Source organism: Papaver somniferum, chromosome 3, assembly GCF_003573695.1.
Source record: "Papaver somniferum cultivar HN1 chromosome 3, ASM357369v1, whole genome shotgun sequence".
NCBI classification, from domain to species: domain Eukaryota; kingdom Viridiplantae; phylum Streptophyta; class Magnoliopsida; order Ranunculales; family Papaveraceae; genus Papaver; species Papaver somniferum.
The window spans coordinates 6,376,855-6,395,924 of NC_039360.1; the positions used below are offsets into that span (position 1 = coordinate 6,376,855).

The 19,070-nt window shown below is 38.0% G+C and overlaps 1 protein-coding gene across 1 annotated transcript; it reads right to left on the minus strand.

Annotated features, from left to right (window-relative positions):
* Positions 1–4,820: 4,820 nt before the first annotated feature.
* LOC113358960 (cytochrome P450 71A9-like) lies at positions 4,821–6,475 on the minus strand. Its single transcript, XM_026602670.1, has 2 exons — positions 5,561–6,475; positions 4,821–5,447 (listed from the first exon to the last, which is right to left on the minus strand). Exons 1-2 carry the CDS (start codon positions 6,473–6,475, stop codon positions 4,821–4,823), a joined length of 1,542 nt encoding a protein of 513 aa, XP_026458455.1.
* Positions 6,476–19,070: the final 12,595 nt, after the last annotated feature.

The following is a 19,070-nucleotide window of genomic DNA, read 5'->3' on the forward strand; positions in this document are numbered from 1 at the left end:
TCACTGTAATTTGGCTTTGGGCCTTAATGAATTTGGGCTTTGGTTTTAATGAAATGGGCCTCAGTGAACTAAACCTTGGGCTTTTGTTTTAAACAACTGGGCTTTGGTTAAGCCCACAGTTGACTGAATTGGGTTTCAGTTTGAAGTGAGCTTTGGCTTGGCTTTTGAACTAGGCTTTGGCCTTAACTGGGCTTCAGAGGCTTTTGGGAGTGAACTGAGCTTTGGGCTTGAGTGCACAGCAATGAACTGAATTGGGCTCAGATGGCTTTGATCTTTGCTTGGCTGCAGGAACTGTAAGACTGCACAGCAGCTGCACAAGTGAGCAGCAACAGTTTGCAAGGCAGGGGAAGAAGTGGCAGCAGCACAAGTGACAGAGAAGGCAATGCACAGCAGGAGAAAAGCAATGCAGCAGCAATAGCAGTGTAGCAGAAACAGACAAGGCAGTGCAAGCAAAAACAACACAGAGCAAAACAAGGAACAAAGCAAATGAAAACTAAACAGCAACAAAACAGTGAACAAAAGCAAAACAAAATGGAGCAAAGTGAAAGTGACACAAAGGCAATTAGCCTAAGGCAGGGAAGATGGTGAAGCTAACATGGAGCAAAACTAAGGCACTCTTCTAGAGTGGGAAGAGAACTAGCTTGCTCATTGTCACTAGTGAGCACTAGTTTCTCCCCACTACTCAATCAGCTCAATGCAACCTAAGCATACAAAAGGAATGGCAAGATAATCAGCTTGCTATGAGCACTGATTTCTTCCATTACACAATCAAATCAAAGGCTTCTAGCCTAGCATTCCATCACTTCATGATAATGAATTGAAACACAGTGAGCATTTAAACTAACAAAGGCACATTAAACAGAGTAAACACTTAACAGGATTAACACTAACAGGAACATAACAGGAAATTAAAAGTATGCATATCAACAGGAACATAACAATCATGAACATAAATGAAATTGAACTGAAATTAAAAACATTAACAGGACATGAAAGTCCTGGATGCTGGCTATTCCAAGCATGTTTAACTGAAATTGAACTAAAGTTTAACTGAAATTAACAGGACATGAAAGTCCTGGATGTTGGCTACTCCAAGCATAGTTTCTACAACACACCCACACCCATATTTATACCCAATTACATCATTAGGGTTTTCCCCAATTTTCCCCCAAAATCAGTGAAATTAGGTTTTGCAAATTACCTAATTTTATGGCACAATTTCTCCCCCATGCGTCGACCCATTCTTCCTCTGACTCTCCTGATGTTATCCACGCCTCCAATTGCAACTCTATTTCACCTAATTTGTCAATTTCACCTCTAGGGTTCCTGACATGGGAGAGGCGTGAAATTGAGTGATTAGGAGGACATAGAGTTGGTGAAAGGGGAAGTAATGATGTGGGTTAGGGTTGTTGAGTGATTTGAGAGCTCGTATTGGGCTGGTGGTGGTGGCAGATGGAGTGGGTGGCAGAGGTGGAGAAGGTGGTGGTGTATGGTGGTTTCTGCAGAGGAGTGGGTGGAGGAGAAGTCGACTGAGTTTGGCAGAGAAGGGGGGTGTGTCTGGTTAGCTGGTATAGGTTCGGTCGCTAAGGTGTGAGGCGAGTGTATCGAGTTTGATGATCTGCAACGCTGAGACGTGGGATAGGGAGATGAAAGATCAATCGGACGGTGAGATGAAGTAAAGCTTGTAGCGACCGCTGGATTATATAACACAACAAAATCAACGACGCCAGATGGAGTTAGGTGTTGTAGTGTTAGGCGGAGATATCAAACGTTGATGAACAGCAAGGGAGCGACCGTTGGATTCAACTACCATCTTATCTGAAGGCTTGGAATTTCAGCGCTGTGGTGCTCGGCAGAGACTTCGGATTTTGATGATCTATGAAGGAGCGACCGTCGGATGCTTCTGAGAACTGATCTGATGGCTGAGAACGGAGGCGCTTTTGTGTGTAGAAAATGAGGTTGTGCGCACCATTCTTCGCGGCTTCCTTGCGTAATTTCTCCCGGCTTTTCACTACTTTTCTGCTCTTTTTGCTCCGCGACTCATCCGAACTTTATTTATTACCTAAAAATGCAAAATTAATTAATAAAAATATTTATTCTTGAAAACACTGAAAATACAGAATATGGGATAAAATGTAGAATTAATGCATAAAAGATGAGTTAAAATGCCAACAAAAAGGGATAAATATATACAATATTTGGCACTCATCAACAACAATGCTTATGTTCACCATTGGTTATGTAATCTAAACTCTCATTCCAATCTTTGAAACATTCTTCGTCAAAGTAATTTTCAAAGTGATTGAAACATATCATGACTTTCGTCACTAGGTAAAAATAAATTCGGTCGAAGTGAAAAGTCTTACCAACACATATTTCGAGATATAAATAGGCGAGGTATACTCGGCTTGAAATACCAACTGTGTATAATCAAAGTCTACATATAGCATACGACTTTTTGTCTCAAGAAGTAGGAGATATAATAGATAAAATTTTGAGTGATAGATAAGTTGGAGTCTTCACATACCTTTTTATCGAGAAGTTCCACCGGTTCCTTGAGTAGTTCTTCTTCTTGTATGATAAATCGCCATGAAGTCCTTGAGCTCAACTACACTTTCTATCCTAGTCCGAGACTTAGTTATAGTAGACTAGAAATTAAAATTTATAGTTTTGATCACTAACATTGACAAACATGCTTGAGATAGCTACGCATCCGAGTTCGACCGAGCAATGCTCTAGCAGTATGCATCTAGTAGCATATTTACTGGAGAATGGTGTAGCAACTCATTTCAAACATGTTATTATGTATAGTGAGAGCGAGAAAGGAATTACAACCAACAACAATTGCGTTATGAGGACAATATTGTTTTATACTAGTGGTCAATCCATCTAGGAGCTGTTCAATCAACATACATTCAATAAAGCGCTGAGTACTAAGTTGTACAGTAACAATATATTATATATACATAGACACTGAGAGTTCAGATGGGAGAAGCTCTAATATGTAGAGTGATGTATATATTCAAGATAGGCTATGAAACCAGCATAGAGTACCCATAGCCAGCAACAAAGTATGTCCTCTCAATTCTCTCGATGATTATGAATATGATCTCCAATTTAATTTTTATTTTTGATACATGACTATAAGCGTATAAATCTGATATTTCTGTTACAGGGCGGAGGTGATTTTACAATTTTCACATTTGTTAAAAATCCACCATCAACATTAAGTCTCATGTTTAGTGCTTCACAGTAGTTTTTCATAGTAAACACTAAATGGTGACAATGACATTATAAAATTAAAAAAAACAAAATTTGTAAACAAATGAATGATTAGTTATCTTTATCGTCATCTCGCAAGAGCTGAGTTTTGTCTTATGGGGCTGAGCTTGTCTTTGGGCTATGAGAATCGAACTCGCCTTCAGAGCTATCTTTTTAAATTCAGTCTTCTCCTATTTTAGTTTTGCCTAACTTTGCCTCACCCATAGTTGTGAAATTACTATTTTGCGTCTGATCTTGAAATGACTCTTTTCCCCCTTCATCTATATTTCACCATGTCGGCTGTTTAGAAGGGGAAAAAAAGAAATACTAAATTCTGCATGAATATAGCCGATTTTTTACCTAAACACACGTGAAAGTATTCATATACTACCTCCGTCCCTAATTAGATGGCCTAGTTAAAATTTACTAGTAAATTTAGAAATGATTTATCTCTCAAACTATACAACGGATTTTCGTAAACTTCGTATCCTAGTTAGCAATTCGGGGTACAGATAGTAGTTGGAGACGGCATACGTACGGGAATTATACGGATTCGGATAGGTCGGATTCGGTCAAAAATCCGGTCAACGGTTCGTTGTTCGGGATGTAGTTCGGAACGGCATACGTATGTGTTTATTCGTTTTATAAATGTGAGTTCGGCACTTAAAATTCGGCTTACATATATGATAAATTGATAAGTATTATGACCTTATTACGAGACTAATTTTATTTGTATATTATTTGTAAGATGGAAAAGAACATTTTAACGTGATTATTTAACAAGAAGTAAACAATTTAATCGCATAAATGTATTATAAAACGAGTTTATAGACTTTTAACAAAAATTAACACATAAAACACTGGTTAAACAACTACCAATAGAAAATTTTAACTGCATAATTGTATTTAAATATAAAGTATATACAAAATCAAACAAAAACCAATCAACAGAACTCTGGTTAGAGAGTTACCTGTGGGAATTCTAGTTCGGAAATATCATTCGGATTCGGTCAGTTCGGATACGTTCGCGAATCATTCGTGAGGTCCATATAATCCGGGAACTAGGTTCGGATTTCAAATAGTTCGGAAGTATCATTCGGATTCGGTCAGTTCGGATACGTTCGCGAATCATTCTGGAATGGTTCGAAGAATTACTAACTAGGCTTCGTATCATCGGAAAGCATTTTAAAACACCTATCTAATGAATTAAAATATGGCTATCAAATTTCACATATTTTTTATAATAATACTAATCTATCACTCCACTTATTTACGGTATATGTCATCTAATTAGGGACGGAGGGAGTATGCGTTTACAGTGGGATGATAACAAAGAAAAGAAAATTGCTTCAAAAAAAAAAAGGAAAAAGGAAAAAATTCCAAACAGGATTTACACAAAATACAACCACTAAACAAAATGGTTTGTCTTGGCTAACAGCAAGCCTTAATTAAAAAAATAAGGGATCCGCAACTTCTTCTTTCAACTGGAAGCAAATTAAGATGTCTTTATTTATGAACGACGAACCTTTCGCGAGTTTCTCTAGATTACCTTCTGCATTCTATGCATTGCGGCATGCATTTTTTGCAGTAGTAGCAACCAGGAAAAATGGAACTTTTTTGTGCACTGTGATCCCAGGAGCTTCTTGCATATCAATTTCCTCCTTTTTAATTCCAACGGGCAACTCCCAGTCAAAGCTATGTATAAGATTTGCAAGAACAAGCTCAATTAAAACCAAAGCGAAGTTAATACCAGGGCAACCTCTCCGTCCCATACCAAATGGTACCATCTCAAAGTCTTGACCTTTAAAATCGACGCTTTTAGTCAGGAATCTTTCTGGGAGATACTCTTCCGGGTCTTCCCAAAATTTAGGGTCCATTGCAATGGCTTGTGCATTAAAGAACACCCTGGTTTTTGCTGGAACATTGTATCCATTTATGGTGCAATCATCTGTAGTTTCCCTGGGAACAAGTAATGGACCTGGTGCATGAAGCCGCAGGGTCTCCTTTACTACAGACTTCATGTAGTTTAGTTTCGGAAGATCAATTTCTTCTACCACGTTTTTATTGCCGAGAATGCTTCTTACTTCCTCTTGTAATCTCTCCATCACGGCAGGGTTCTTAACTAGTTCTGTCATCGTCCACACCAGTGTCGATGTAGATGTATCGGTTCCAGCAATGAACATATCCTGTAATTGTCAAAGTAACATTAATTACATGATTAGTAATGACGGGGATGTATAGCAGAGATCGATTGTATAATAATATGCATGCATAGAAATCAAAGGGAATCGTTACAAACCGTGAGGATTCCCTTAATTTGATCTCTACTGAAGGAGATACGCTGACTATGGTCCTTCTGAAGGCGGAGAAGAACATCAACAAGATCTTCAAGCTCGGGGATGGGTCTCTGGGGGTCGAGGTGTTCATCTATTACGCTCTCATAGAAACTATCTAGTTGTTGAAAATTTTTCTCTATTTGCGCGTCAACTCCATCAAACCTGTGAATCCATCTCATCCATGGGAAAATGTCTGCAGTCTTAGCTCCAGCTACCATATCCTGGGTTACTTGAAGAATACTGCGAAGCTTGCCTCCCCCCTGTCCGAATTTCCTACCAAAAGTAGATCGACAGATAACATTGTTTATGACAGCAAATGATAAATCAGTTAGATTAATGGGAGTTGAAGCTTTGCGAACAAAATCGGCAACAATTGATACTTCCTCTTCCCTCACAGCTCGAAACGCTGCAACTCTCCTTGGACTCAGCAGTTCTAATATCGATATCTTCCTGATCTCTCTCCAGTACTCACCATAAGGAGCAAAAGTTATATCACTGCACCCGTAAAAAAGCCTCTTGGTGCAATACAAAGCCGGTCTGCCAGAGAACACGATATCATGAGTTTTGATAGTTTCTTTTGCTACATCAGTAGACGAGATGACCAAAGCGGGAATAGAACCTATTTTGATGAACATTAAAGGGCCATATACATTAGAAAGCTTCAGCAGCGATCGGCTTGTCAGGTTACCAAGTTGGTGCAGGTTTCCAATGATAGGAAGCCTCTTTGGACCTGGAGGTAATCTTCCGCGGTGATTTTTTCTTAGCAACACCAGCAAAGGTGGTGCTACCAGAACAAGCAGAAGGATCACAAGGTAGTAGAAAGCTTTTGTTGTGGGTAGTTGGTCTTGAAACAAGAAACAATAGTTCATCACAACCATTTTCATTTTCTTTTCCTTCCAAAATTAGTTTCGATTCAATCTTGTTGATGCATACAATATGTAGCTGATATGTTGCTTCATATAAATATGATTCATTGCTCTTCTAGAACATCGTATACTTTAGTTAAACTCTTTTATTTATTTATTTTTACAATTATTAGGATCTGATTTAGACAAATCAAAATCTATTTAACATGAGGTTAGCGGTCCAATGCAATCGCATTCATTTTTTATGTACTCCACCGTCATCCTCGTACATACTTTTTCTTAGTAATTTATAAGGCTTGATTGATGCATTGTCGGCTAGATTCCTAGTACGGGTCATGACGTGTGTGTCAACATCATGGTATTCTTCCTAGTACGGGTCATGACGTGTGTGTCAACGTCATGTTATTCCTAGGATTAAAATAATCCAACCCAGCCGTTTCCTACGTCTTTGCTTCATACCCGAAGAAACTAATTTTTTAGGTTCCCTTCATTAACGAGGCTTCGATTATTAGAAGTAAAAGCACTGCATAGGCGACAAGAACGTACAATTATGGACAATTTTGCATAAACAACACGAGAAAACTAGCTATTACAGGTTCTTTGAATAAACCCAGAATGTGAATTAGTTCTAGGCTTAAATAAATGAAGGACATTCTCGTCTCTTTAAAGTCTGGCGCACACAGTGACGAGGTGGGGATGGCTTACATAGTTTACTTTTGAGATGAGAGAGCAGCGAGGACACTTGCTATACACTTGCTATTCTCGATTCAAGAACATCGACTATCCAACACGGTATTGTTTTCAATTCATATTAAATCTAAAGACTTTAGGGCATCCGGGTTGGGTTGGATCTACAAGAATAATTTTTTTCTTCTAAGAGTATCTCTTATTGAAGAAGAAGAAGAAGAAAATCAGATTAGATAGTCGGAATCAATTCCGGATTATATCATCATCCTACCCTACTACATTTATGGGTATCTTTACGGTATATGACTCTTTCTCTTCACGATTTACTTGTAATTGATATCTTCATTTGTATTTGGGTTTTGATTATCTTGTACTTTGATATTTCTTTTATTCTTGTAAGCGACCATGTAATCATTATTTTGTTTTGAATAATCTAAAATTTGTTGATTGACCAAAAAAAACGAGGACACGATCTAAAATTAAAGTCGTTTACTATTACATGTTCTCAAATTACATATGCATCCCATATTCTGGATTTAACCATGTATGTATATATATTACTTATAATACGAGAATGTAGGGTTATTTTGTTCTTACCTGGAATTGGTTGTCCTAAAAATACATTCATCGTATCATCCATGGAACTAATTTCATTGCTTTAAATAATTGAAAGTATTAAAATTCTAATGCAAAACTTATTTAACAAGAATACTACTCGAAGGTTATAGGGAATGCGAAAGGAAGAAAATAACTTAGAATAGGGTTGAAAGAAAAGAAGATGGATGGCTCTGTAACAGAGATTCTATTAATAATCTTGATAATAGTGATGTCCTCTTAATAACGAAATAAGCATTTTTTTATATAGGCATGAACAAGAATCTAAAAATAACTAAACTTTAAAAGTAAAGGGAAAAAAATAAAAGAAGTCTTAGAAACATTAAATAGCTAGACTTGTGAAACAAGTCATTAAGAATCTTAAAATAAAGAAGAAGAAAGGAAAGATATTGGCGATGTTCTACATCAAATTCAGTATGATCATGAAAAATGTTGTAACTTATTATGCTATGTGTAACAAATCTAAAATATTTTACGGTTTATCAATCATTTAAATATCGTCGCGAACTAATCATTTAAATATTGTCGCGAACTGAAAATTAACTTATAAAATCGGAAAAAAGATTGGGAAGCCTTTGGCTACCTAGAAAAATCAGGATTATGACTTTTGATATACAAAATTTTAAGTCCTACCTCCGTCCTTGCACTCCCGTATATATAATGTTAACGTAATTCTATATATACTATATTAGATATATGATAAACAGATTTGACTTTGTGCTTTGTGTTTCAAAGGAAAGGTAATGTGTTGTGCAACTTGCTCACTTTAAGTATTATAGTGCATTTATCTTTATTATAATTTAGATGAATGGAATTGAGAATTCATGGAGAAAAATAGCCCCAAACATAAAATCTTAGTTCCTTCGCTGGACGTATACCTGCTTGTTTTGTCTTTTCCGTGTTGTGATAATGTAGAAAGGAGTAATTATATTTGTACCTTGACAGTTGACCTCTAAAAATCGTGGGAAGATCAGAGTGGATAAGAGTGGAAGCCTTTTTAGCATTTGAATTGTAAATTCCTGAAGTGGATCCCCACTCTCTTTCTTGGTGTTTATCTCAAATTATTCTCATGGAATATATATCATTTCATAAAAGTTGATGCACAATTATCTATACTTCTTTTATTTACTTATCGTTTACTTTCAAAAGATAGGAGAACCTCATTTGATATATTGATAATACTGATTTGTGTAATCATAAACCCTCTAGAGATTTTTTGTGATCACTATAATTTGGTCAAAGCTATATTGTGATAGACGCATTTATGTGTCTAATTTGTCCTCAATGTTTCGTATTGTTGGTACTCGTTTTCGTTCTTATTATGGTGTTTTGTGTATTTTTAGGTATTTTTGGAAAATAAATATTGTTGGAAAAATCTGCTCGAAAAATCACTCGGAACACCCGAAGGACACTTGATATACGGAGCCCAGATTTGGTTAAGGGGCATCCCAATTACTAAGGGGTACACACCTGATATTCGCACCCCCAGCTGTTGGATAAGGGGCAACCCTTTCTTCTTCGTTTGAAAACGTTTTTGGCGGGAAAAATGTGTTTAAAACTGCCAGAACTAGGGTTCGAGTTTTGGAAGCTTTTCAGTGAGACTAAAGAGCTGGAACATTTTGGGTATCTTCCTTTGAGCCTAACAGGATTGTTTTGGGTCTTTGGTTCGATGGATTTTGGCTAGAACTCTAGTTAGAAGAAATCAGGGAGTTATGGGTTTTGCATGAGAAAACCCGAGAGTTGTTGTTATTGATCTTGGAGATTTATGGAGTGATTCAATCACTCAAATGGATTGATATGGGCCTGTTACATCTAAACAGGACTGGTAAGACCATCAGAACCGGTGAAACTGGGCTGTAATTGTGGATAGAAGGAAACAGGGAGGTTTGTTTGGCCGAGAAGACATTCACGGGAAATAACATGAATATAATGTTCTTGCATGAGTTTTACTTCACCAGGGACTCATTCTAAGCGTGTTTGGAGCATGACTGAGATTAACAAGGTAGGTCGGGCAGCTGCAGATGCATGATTGTGAAAGAAAGGAAAGAAAATATCTCCAAAATATTTTCTTTTACTGCCGAATATTGGAAGGATTTTCCGGAGTAATGAGCGATGATTCTTGTCTCTGTTGAGTATAAATAGCCTATTAGGGTAGCAGAGAAGGGGACGAAGAGATTGGGAGAAGTTTAAAGCACCATAAAGTCAAAAAATTGAATTTGCAGAGAGACCACCTGCTGCTGATGCTGCAACTGAAGAACACGAAGAACGGACCTGCACCAACAGTCATTTTTGAACAGTAACAGCGACTCATTCTGTGGGTCGCAGTTTACAGGCAGACTTAAAAACGCAACCGCAACAGTTATAAGCGTTGAAAACCCGATTTTTATTATAATTCTCCCTTATTCATCATTTGTAACCCTTTGAGCATAAATGAAATCAACTTTTGAGCATGTTTCCAACATGATGAGCTTCGAATTCTGTCGTAACTAAGGCAATGAAATCAACTATTTCATTTTCTCTAATATTTAATTATAATTCACTCAATCACTGCTTTTGTGGAGTTCTTAAAAGTTTACACAATTTTCTTCATTAGTTGTGATTCAATTAGATAGGTTATGCTTTGATTAGATAATCTATGCTTAAGGGATACAATTAATTTTTGAGAATATGTTTGATTATTTGTGGATTAAGTAATAAAGGATTAAAAGGATAATTAGAGTTATGAAATATTTGACATCATTCATGTGTAATAGTGGATTCTAGTGTCTTGGTTATTTTCCAATCACTTGAAATCAATTTTGAGTTAAGTTTTCTGTATTTTTAAGTTCTGTTAAGTCTAGAATTCATTTCCTTCACAAGCCTCAACGAGCTCTTTACTACAACATATTTGAGATACCATCAATTTTTGGCGCCGCCGACGCGGGCTTGTCTTTAGGATAGAGTTTTTAGATTTAGTTTTTTTTAGTTTTTTTTGTTCTTCTTTACGTTTTTGGGTTTTTGTCTTTTCCTTTCAGATTTTGGGAATTTGGATCGAAAGAAATTTTTGCCAAAGCTTTTGGCGAATATTTAAAGACTTGAAGTAAAAGGAAAAGCGAAAGGAGCTAAAGAAGAAGAATTTTTTTTATAGAAAAAGAGAGAAAAAAAAAGAGAGTATTATTTTATTAGATTGTATTAGGAATTCTTTTTATTTTGTATTTTTCTTTTTCTTTTTGCACTTTATTTTTTGGACATTTCTTTTGGACTTTGGACATTAATTTATTTTAAACCCTACGGAAGGGTAGATTAAATATTAAATTGTTTGCAGAGAAGGACGGTGATTACGATACCACCTCATCCCCTCGGGTTCGTACACAACATAGGAGTTGTGGCCCGAGTCGACGACAACGGTTCATCCCCCGTCTGGAACGGGAGGTAAGTTTGTCGAAACACTTGCGAATCCCCTATGAGCGAGTTACTGTATTCCTTCGTTTGCATATATGCTGAGGAACTGAAAACGACTGTTTTAAATTCCTAGTAAAGGGCAAGGACTGGCCATACAAGATAAGGGTTCGGATTTCATCACCGTTCTCTTCTTTCCCGCCTTAGGAAAACAAAACCAAACGCGAACCTAAGCTTTAAAATTTGGAATAGAACGAGACCTATAGGGTAACGAGCTTAGTAGGAAAGTCGTTCGAAAAATATTGGTTACTCTTTTAGCATACTTCGAAGTTCATGATGGTCTCTGTGTGTTGAATGCGTGACTGCGACGCCTTGTGACAGCGGTGAGGCCTTGGATATCAAAGCTCCACTGAGCTTCCCTCGCCTCAATTCAACTTACTTTGACTCGGATTGACTCCAGAGGGGTTTGCTTAAATTGTAACGAATTCTCTTTCGAAGGATTAGAAGCTGGTCTAGAAACAATCTAAGTGGAACCATCATGGTTTTTGTTTGCTAGAATTCAGTAGGTTTGCTGTGGTGGAGTCAGCGTTGTTTGTGTTTGCATAGAACTTCCCTTCCCTTTTAGGGCTTTTCTTTTTAGTTTTGTTTTTCTAATGTGTGCCCGAGGTAGAACGGGCTTGGAAAAGAAACACTCTAGGTCGTCTGATTAGTGATAAACCTAGTAGTTCTTCTTGTGAAGACGGGGAGCTCGAAGACTCTTCTTTAGATAGCCCCGTTTTTGGAAACTTCAGTTTTGAGAATCTGCTTCTTTGTGAAGAAAGTACTCCTAGTCCTTCGGTAGTGCCAGAAATGGAAACTTTAAAAGCTTTATTGAACCCAACTAGGACCTCTCGTCCGTCTTGTATCAAGTTAGCTGAAACCGAGGTAAATTATGAACTCAAACCTGGGACTTTACAGATGCTCCCAACCTTTTTAGGAAAAGAGAATGAGAACCACTATTTTCATGTTAGGGAATTTGAGGAAGTATGTAGTACTCTGAAAATTAAAAACCTTAGTCATGATGTACTGAAACTTAGGTTATTCCCCTTTTCCTTAAAAGATAAAGCCAAATCTTGGTTTTATAGTTTGGATTCTGAGTCAATTGAAACCTATGAACAACTTACATCTGCCTTTATACATAAGTTTTTCCCAAGGCACAAAACATCGTCTATTAGGACACAAATTTGTACTTTTGCTCAACAAGAGGGAGAATCTTTATATAGGTATTTAGAAAGGTTCAATGACTTAATTTCTCAATGTCCTCATCATGGTTTAGAGAAGGTTAGGTTAGTTCAGATCCTCTATGAGGGTTTAGACTATTCAACAACGACCATGGTTGAGTCCTTATGCACAGGTGGGTTTGAGAATAAAACTGTTGATAAGGCGATGACATTTTTGAATGAAATCTCCGATAAGACCCAACAATGGGAAAATAATAGGGAACCCCAGAAAACAATTCTTCTAAGTAGAGGAAATGTCAATAGGGTAGAAGGATCCTATGAGTCAGATGCTAAAATAGCAGCCATAGCCAAAAGGTTAGAAGCGTTGGAATTAGGTCATTCTAGTGGTACTAGTCGTAGAATAAAGCCTTTTTGGGAAGACCATACTGTTGAGGAGAAAGACAATGCTCTTTATAACAACAATAGATTCGATAACCGTCAGAAGTTTGACCCTTATTCAGAAACCTATAACCCTAGCTGGAGAAACCATCCCAACCTTTCTTGGTCTAAGGGCCAGAATCAAGGTCAGTCTAGTAACTCTCAAGATCCCCCAGGTTTTGTCTATCCTAAGAATCCTTCAGCCCCGGCACAGTTTCAAAACCCTTCGGATAAGAAGATTATGAGTTTAGAAGAGTCTCTTGCTTTGTTAACTCGTAACACGATGCAGTTTCAACAATCTGTTGCTCAAGGTATAGAAGAAAATAAGAGAATAGGTCAGGCTAACTCTCAACCAAACCCTAGAGGAATTAATGAAATAGGTGAAAGACCATCCGATCATGTAAATGCTATTAAAACCCTTAGGAGCGGTAGACAGATAGACAACAAGGTTTCCATGCCTAATAGTGAACATGCTGTAGTTCACCCTTATGAGCCAGAGCATGAGAAGACTGATAGAGTCTCCAAAGAGACCAATGAGGGTCCTGCTGAGCCTGGATTTGTTCCTAGAGCCCCGTTTCCCCAGCTGCTAGTTCCGACTAAGAGGGAGTCCAACTTTAATGATATATTGGAGGTTTTTAAGAAAGTTACTATCAACCTACCGTTGTTGGATGCGATTAAGCAGATTCCGGCCTTTGCCAAGTTCCTTAAGGACTTGTGTACACGAAAGCGTAAGTTTAGTGTCCAAAAGAAAGCCTTCCTAGCTAGTCACGTGAGTTCCATTATTCAGAATACCACTACTCCTAAGTATAAAGACCCAGGGCCCCTACCATTTCTTGCACAATAGGTAAACACCGTGTTGAGAAATATTTGCTTGACTTAGGAGCCAGTGTGAATTTACTTCCACACCATGTGTACCTTAAGCTAGGACTTGGTGAGATGAAACCTACCCAGATGACACACCAGTTAGTTGATAGGTCCGCTAAAATTCCTCGTGGTGTGATCGAGGATGTTCTTATTGAGGTCGACAAGTTTATTTATCCAGTGGATTTTGTTATCCTAGATACCCAACCTGTCCCTGTCCCTGACCCAGAGAACCAGATACCGGTGATTTTAGGTCGCCCATTTTTAGCAACATCCAATGCGATCATTCACTGTCGAACTGGTATTATGAATTTGTCTTTTGGTAATATGACTATTGAGCTGAACATCTTTCACATTAGTAAGCTACCCCAGGAACTGGACGACTCGAGCGTAGAAGAGGTGAACATGATAGGCACCTTAGTAGAGGAGTCATTACCAAACACTTTGATAGAAGATCCATTAGATAAATGCCTAGCTCACTTTGGGATTGATTTTGATGATGATGATGTGATTAAAGAGGCGAATACTTTGTAGATTCAACCCCTTTGTTAGACACTAGTAATGGATGGAAACCTAAGTTCGAACCTTTACCCGTTCCCGAGTCTACCCTAGTTCCTTCGTTGGAAAAGCCTCCCAAGTTGGACCTTAAACCATTACCAGATACCCTGAAGTATGTGTTTTAGGCCCTCTGAAACTTTACCTGTGATTATAGCATCCGACTTGGATAGTGATCAGGAAAGTAGGCTAGTGACTGTCCTTCAGAATAACAAGGAAGCTTTAGGGTGGACCATAGCAGACATTAAGGGTATAAGTCCTATTGATTGTATGCATCATATCTATTTAGAGAGTGACACCAAACCTTCTAGGGAGATGCAACGTCGACTGAACCCTAATATGAAAGAAGTTGTTCGAACCGAGGTTCTGAAGCTGTTAGATGCAGGCATTATCTACCCCATTTCAGACAGTAAGTGGGTCAGCCCCGTTCAGGTTGTTCCAAGAAATCCGGTATTATGTAGTCCAGAATGATAACAATGAGTTAATCCCAACCCGAATGACCACGAGTTGGCGTGTCTGTATTGACTATAGAAAATTGAACAAGGTCACTAGGAAGGACCACTTTCCCCTTCCCTTCATCGACCAAATGCTAGAGAGATTAGCTGGACGTAGCCATTATTGCTTTTTAGATGGATACTGCGGTTATAATCAGGTTCCTATTGCCCCAGAAGACCAAGAGAAAACCACTTTTACCTGTCCCTTTGGTACCTTTGCGTATAGACGCATGCCTTTCGGCTATGTAATGCCCCTGCGACCTTTCAGCGTTGTATGATGAGCATATTTTCTGACATGGTAGAACGGTTCTTAGAGGTCTTTATGGATGATTTTTCAGTGTTTGGTTCGTCTTTCGATGAGTGCTTGCATCATTTGTCATTAGTTTTGACTAGGTGTAAGGAAAAGAATTTAGTGCTTAATTGGGAGAAATGTCACTTCATGGTTCGTTCAGGAATTGTTCTAGGGCATATCGTATCTTCAAAGGGTATAGGTAGATAGAGCCAAAGTTGACCTTATTAAAACTTACCGGTCCCAAAAACCGTAAAAGGTATTAGGTCATTCTTAGGGCATGCTGGTTTTTATCGTCGATTCATTAAGGATTTTAGCTTGATTTCTAGACCTCTTTGCAATTTGCTTGCAAAAGATGTTAAGTTTGTCTTTGATGATGCTTGTTTAGAGGCCTTCGAGAAGCTTAAAACTTTAATCACTACCGCCCCCATAGTCCAGGCACCCAACTGGAACGTACCCTTTGAAATCATGTGAGATTCTTCAGATTATGCTATTGGTTTTGTGCTAGGTCAGCGAGAAAACAAGTTACTTCATGTAATTTACTATGCTAGCAAAACTCTGAATGATGCCCAGTTGAACTATACCATTACGGAAAAGGAACTGTTAGCCATTGTGTTTGCCTTATACAAGTTTAGACCCTATCTCTTAGGTTCTAAGATCGTAATATATACTGATCATGGTGCTTTGAAATATCTTTTGTCTAAGAAGGATACGAAACCTAGATTGATTAGGTGGATCCTGTTGTTACAAGAGTTTTCTCCGGACATTAGAGACAAAAAGGGTGCAAAAAATGTAGTAGCAGACCACTTGTCTAGACTTGTTGTGGATACCCTTAATGATTCCCTTCCTATAAGGGACAACTTTCCTGATGAACAATTGTTCTTTGTTACCCAATTACCTTGGTATGCGAATATAGTGAACTATCTTGTTAATGGTCGAATGCCCCAACATTGGGGTAAACAAGAGCGTTCTAAATTTTTAGCTGAGGTTAAGCACTTCTTTTCGGATGATCCTTATTTGTTTAAGTATTGTCCAGACCAGATTATTAGGAGATGTATACCTGAGGGTGGCCAGTCCAGTATTATTTTCTTTTGCATGATCATGCGTGTGGGGTCACTTTAGTGCTAAGAAGACTGCTGCTAAGATATTGCAGTGTGGATTCTATTGGCCTTTGTTGTTTAAATACTCCCACAGCTATTGTGTTACTTGTGAACGTTGCCAGAAATTAGGAACCATTTCCCGTAGGAACATGATTCCCTTGAACCCTATTTTAGTTGTTGAGGTCTTTGATGTGTGGGGTATTGACTTTATGGGTCTGTTTCCTAATTCTTTTGGTAACCTATACATCATTGTTGCTGTAGACTATGTATCTAAGTGGATTGAGGTGGTTGCGTGTAAAACCAATGACCATAGGGTTGTGATTGATTTCTTGAAAAATAATATTCTTACACGTTTTGGTACACCGCGAGCTATAATTAGTGATGGTGGGTCGCACCTTTGTAATGGGCCTTTTAGGCTTTTGATGAAGAAATATGGTATTACACATAAGGTAGCTACCCCGTATCATCCACAGATTAGTGGTCAGGTTGAGGTTTCCAATAAGGAAATAAAACGTATATTAGAGAAAACAGTTAATCCTAATCGGAAAGACTGGTCGTCTAGGCTTACTGATGCCTTATGGGCTTACCGTACTGCGTTTAAGACCCCCATTGGAATGTTGCCTTATCAGCTTGTGTATGTCAAGGCATGTCATTTACCTGTTGAGTTAGAACATAGAGCTTATTAGGCTGTTAAGCAACTAAATTTTTCACTTGACAAGGCAGGAGCCCATAGGAAACTCCAGCTCAATGAGTTGGACGAGATTCGTATAGAAGCTTACGATAGTGCGAAGGAGTATAAGAACAAAATGAAACTTGTGCGTGATAGAAATATTTTACGGAATTCATTTTGTCCAGGTCAAAAAAGTTCTTTTGTATGATACCCGTTTACATCTTTTCCCTGGGAAGTTACGTTCTCGGTGGACGGGTCCTTTTATTGTTCGCACTGTCTTTCCTCATGGAGCTGTTGAGATCGAGACACCGGAAGGTAGTAGTTCTTCGAAGGTTAACGGTCAGAGATTGAAACCCTTTTTAGAGACCTTTCCAACAGGTGATGTTGAGGAGGTCCCTCTAGAGGACCCTGTTTACCCTTGATTGACCATCGAGGCGATTGTATGTTGTATATTAGTTTTTGATTTCTCTCTTCACCCAGGTACTATCTTTCCGACTTCTCTCTTTACTGATTCCTCATGTTACTTTACTTTATGGTATTTCTCTTTCATTAGAAACATTTAGGACAATGTTAGATTTAAGTTTGGGGGTGGGGAAGAACTTTTTAGTTGCACTTTTGAAACTTCTAGGGTCACATGGTATCCGGTTAGCTAAGTTTACATATTGTTTCTCACCGAAAAGATAAAAATTAGAATGCTAGGGATAACAACCTTTTGAGACATTATAGAAAAAGACATTGAGATCCTTGAAATTCAGGAGAGAACTTGTTCCTTTTAGAGGGTAACCGTGATGGACCTAACCATCCATGATGGAAAGGCAAGTAGGTCAGAAGGAAATTCCAGAAAGACAAAGCAACCTCACAATGTAGTCTTAGTTACTGGATTGCGACTCTCTCTCAGTAAAAACTTTTCATCATCGGAGCGACATCAAAATCTATGAAGAAAGTTGGAGACGTTTTAGGTTTAGAAGCAACAATAGAAGAGAATAATTCAAAAATCAAAGTTGAAGTTATAAGAGAAAATGATATAAGTTGTTAGAATCCATGATACCAAGACATCACAAGTTGCGAAGATCCAAGTTTTGAAAGTCCTTCTCTCATGGCCATGTAAATTGTTGTATTGTAATTTTTGTTTCCAAAAAAAAATTGAAAAAAAAAATGAAAAATGATAAAAAAATGAACAAAAAAATGAAAAAAAAATCATCGTTACGTTTCGTTCAATAAGGCCAAAGGGAAGTAGAAATTTATAAGTCAAGGAAGAAATCGAAGTGAAGAGTTAATTGTCAAGGTTCTATGAGGTTCGATAGTTTATCATCAACAGTTGAAGACCGAAGAAGACGTTGTTTCTACTGAGCACTATGAGAGAGTCAGAAAAAAAATACATTTGGTTGCTTTGTTAGTCCGCTTTCAATCTGGCACAAGATCTTTCTAACACTGGTTTAACTCATCACACGTAATTAGTCCAGCTATGTAGCAGATGTCCCTCGCATATTTATCTCTCTCCTAATCTTATCCAGTTGTAAAGCAGCGGACGCATCTTACAATGTTTATCTAGCTGTGTAGCGGATATCTCTTTATCTAGCAGTGTTGCGGATGTGTCTCCCTTTTCTTCAGTCAGATTTAGAGCTGACACCTTTAATTTCTCTGGCATTCTAGTTACTTGGAGATAGGTTGAGTATATGTATGTCCTCATAGCTCTTTGGATACTTGTGACCAATTAGAAGTAATGGTTTTGTGGGTACACCTCTGGTAAACCCTCCCGAGATTAACTCGGTTTTATTTATTTTTTATTAGTTTTGCTCGAGGACTAGCAAATAATAAGTTTGGGGGTATTTGATAGACGCATTTATGTGTCTAATTTGTCCTCAATGTTTCGTATTGTTGGTACTCGTTTTCGTCCTTATTATGGTGTTTTGTGTATTTTTAGGTATTTTTGGAAAATAAATATTGTTGGAAAAATCGGCTAGAAAAATCACTCGGAACACCCCGGAGGACACTTGCTATACGGAGCCCAGATTTGGTTAAGGGGCATCGCAATTACTAAGGGGTACACACCTGATATTCGCACCCCCATCTGTTGGATAAGGGGAAACCCTTTCTTCTTCGTTTGAAAACGTTTTTGGCGGGAAAAATGCGTTTGAAACTGCCAGAACTAGGGTTCGAGTTTTGGAAGCTTTTCAGTGAGACTAAAGAGCTGGAAAATTTTGGGTATCTTCCTTTGAGCCTAACAGGATTGTTTTGGGTCTTTGGTTCGATGGATTTTTGCTAGAACTCTAGTTAGAAGAAATCAGGGAGTTATGGGTTTTGCATGAGAAAACCCGAGA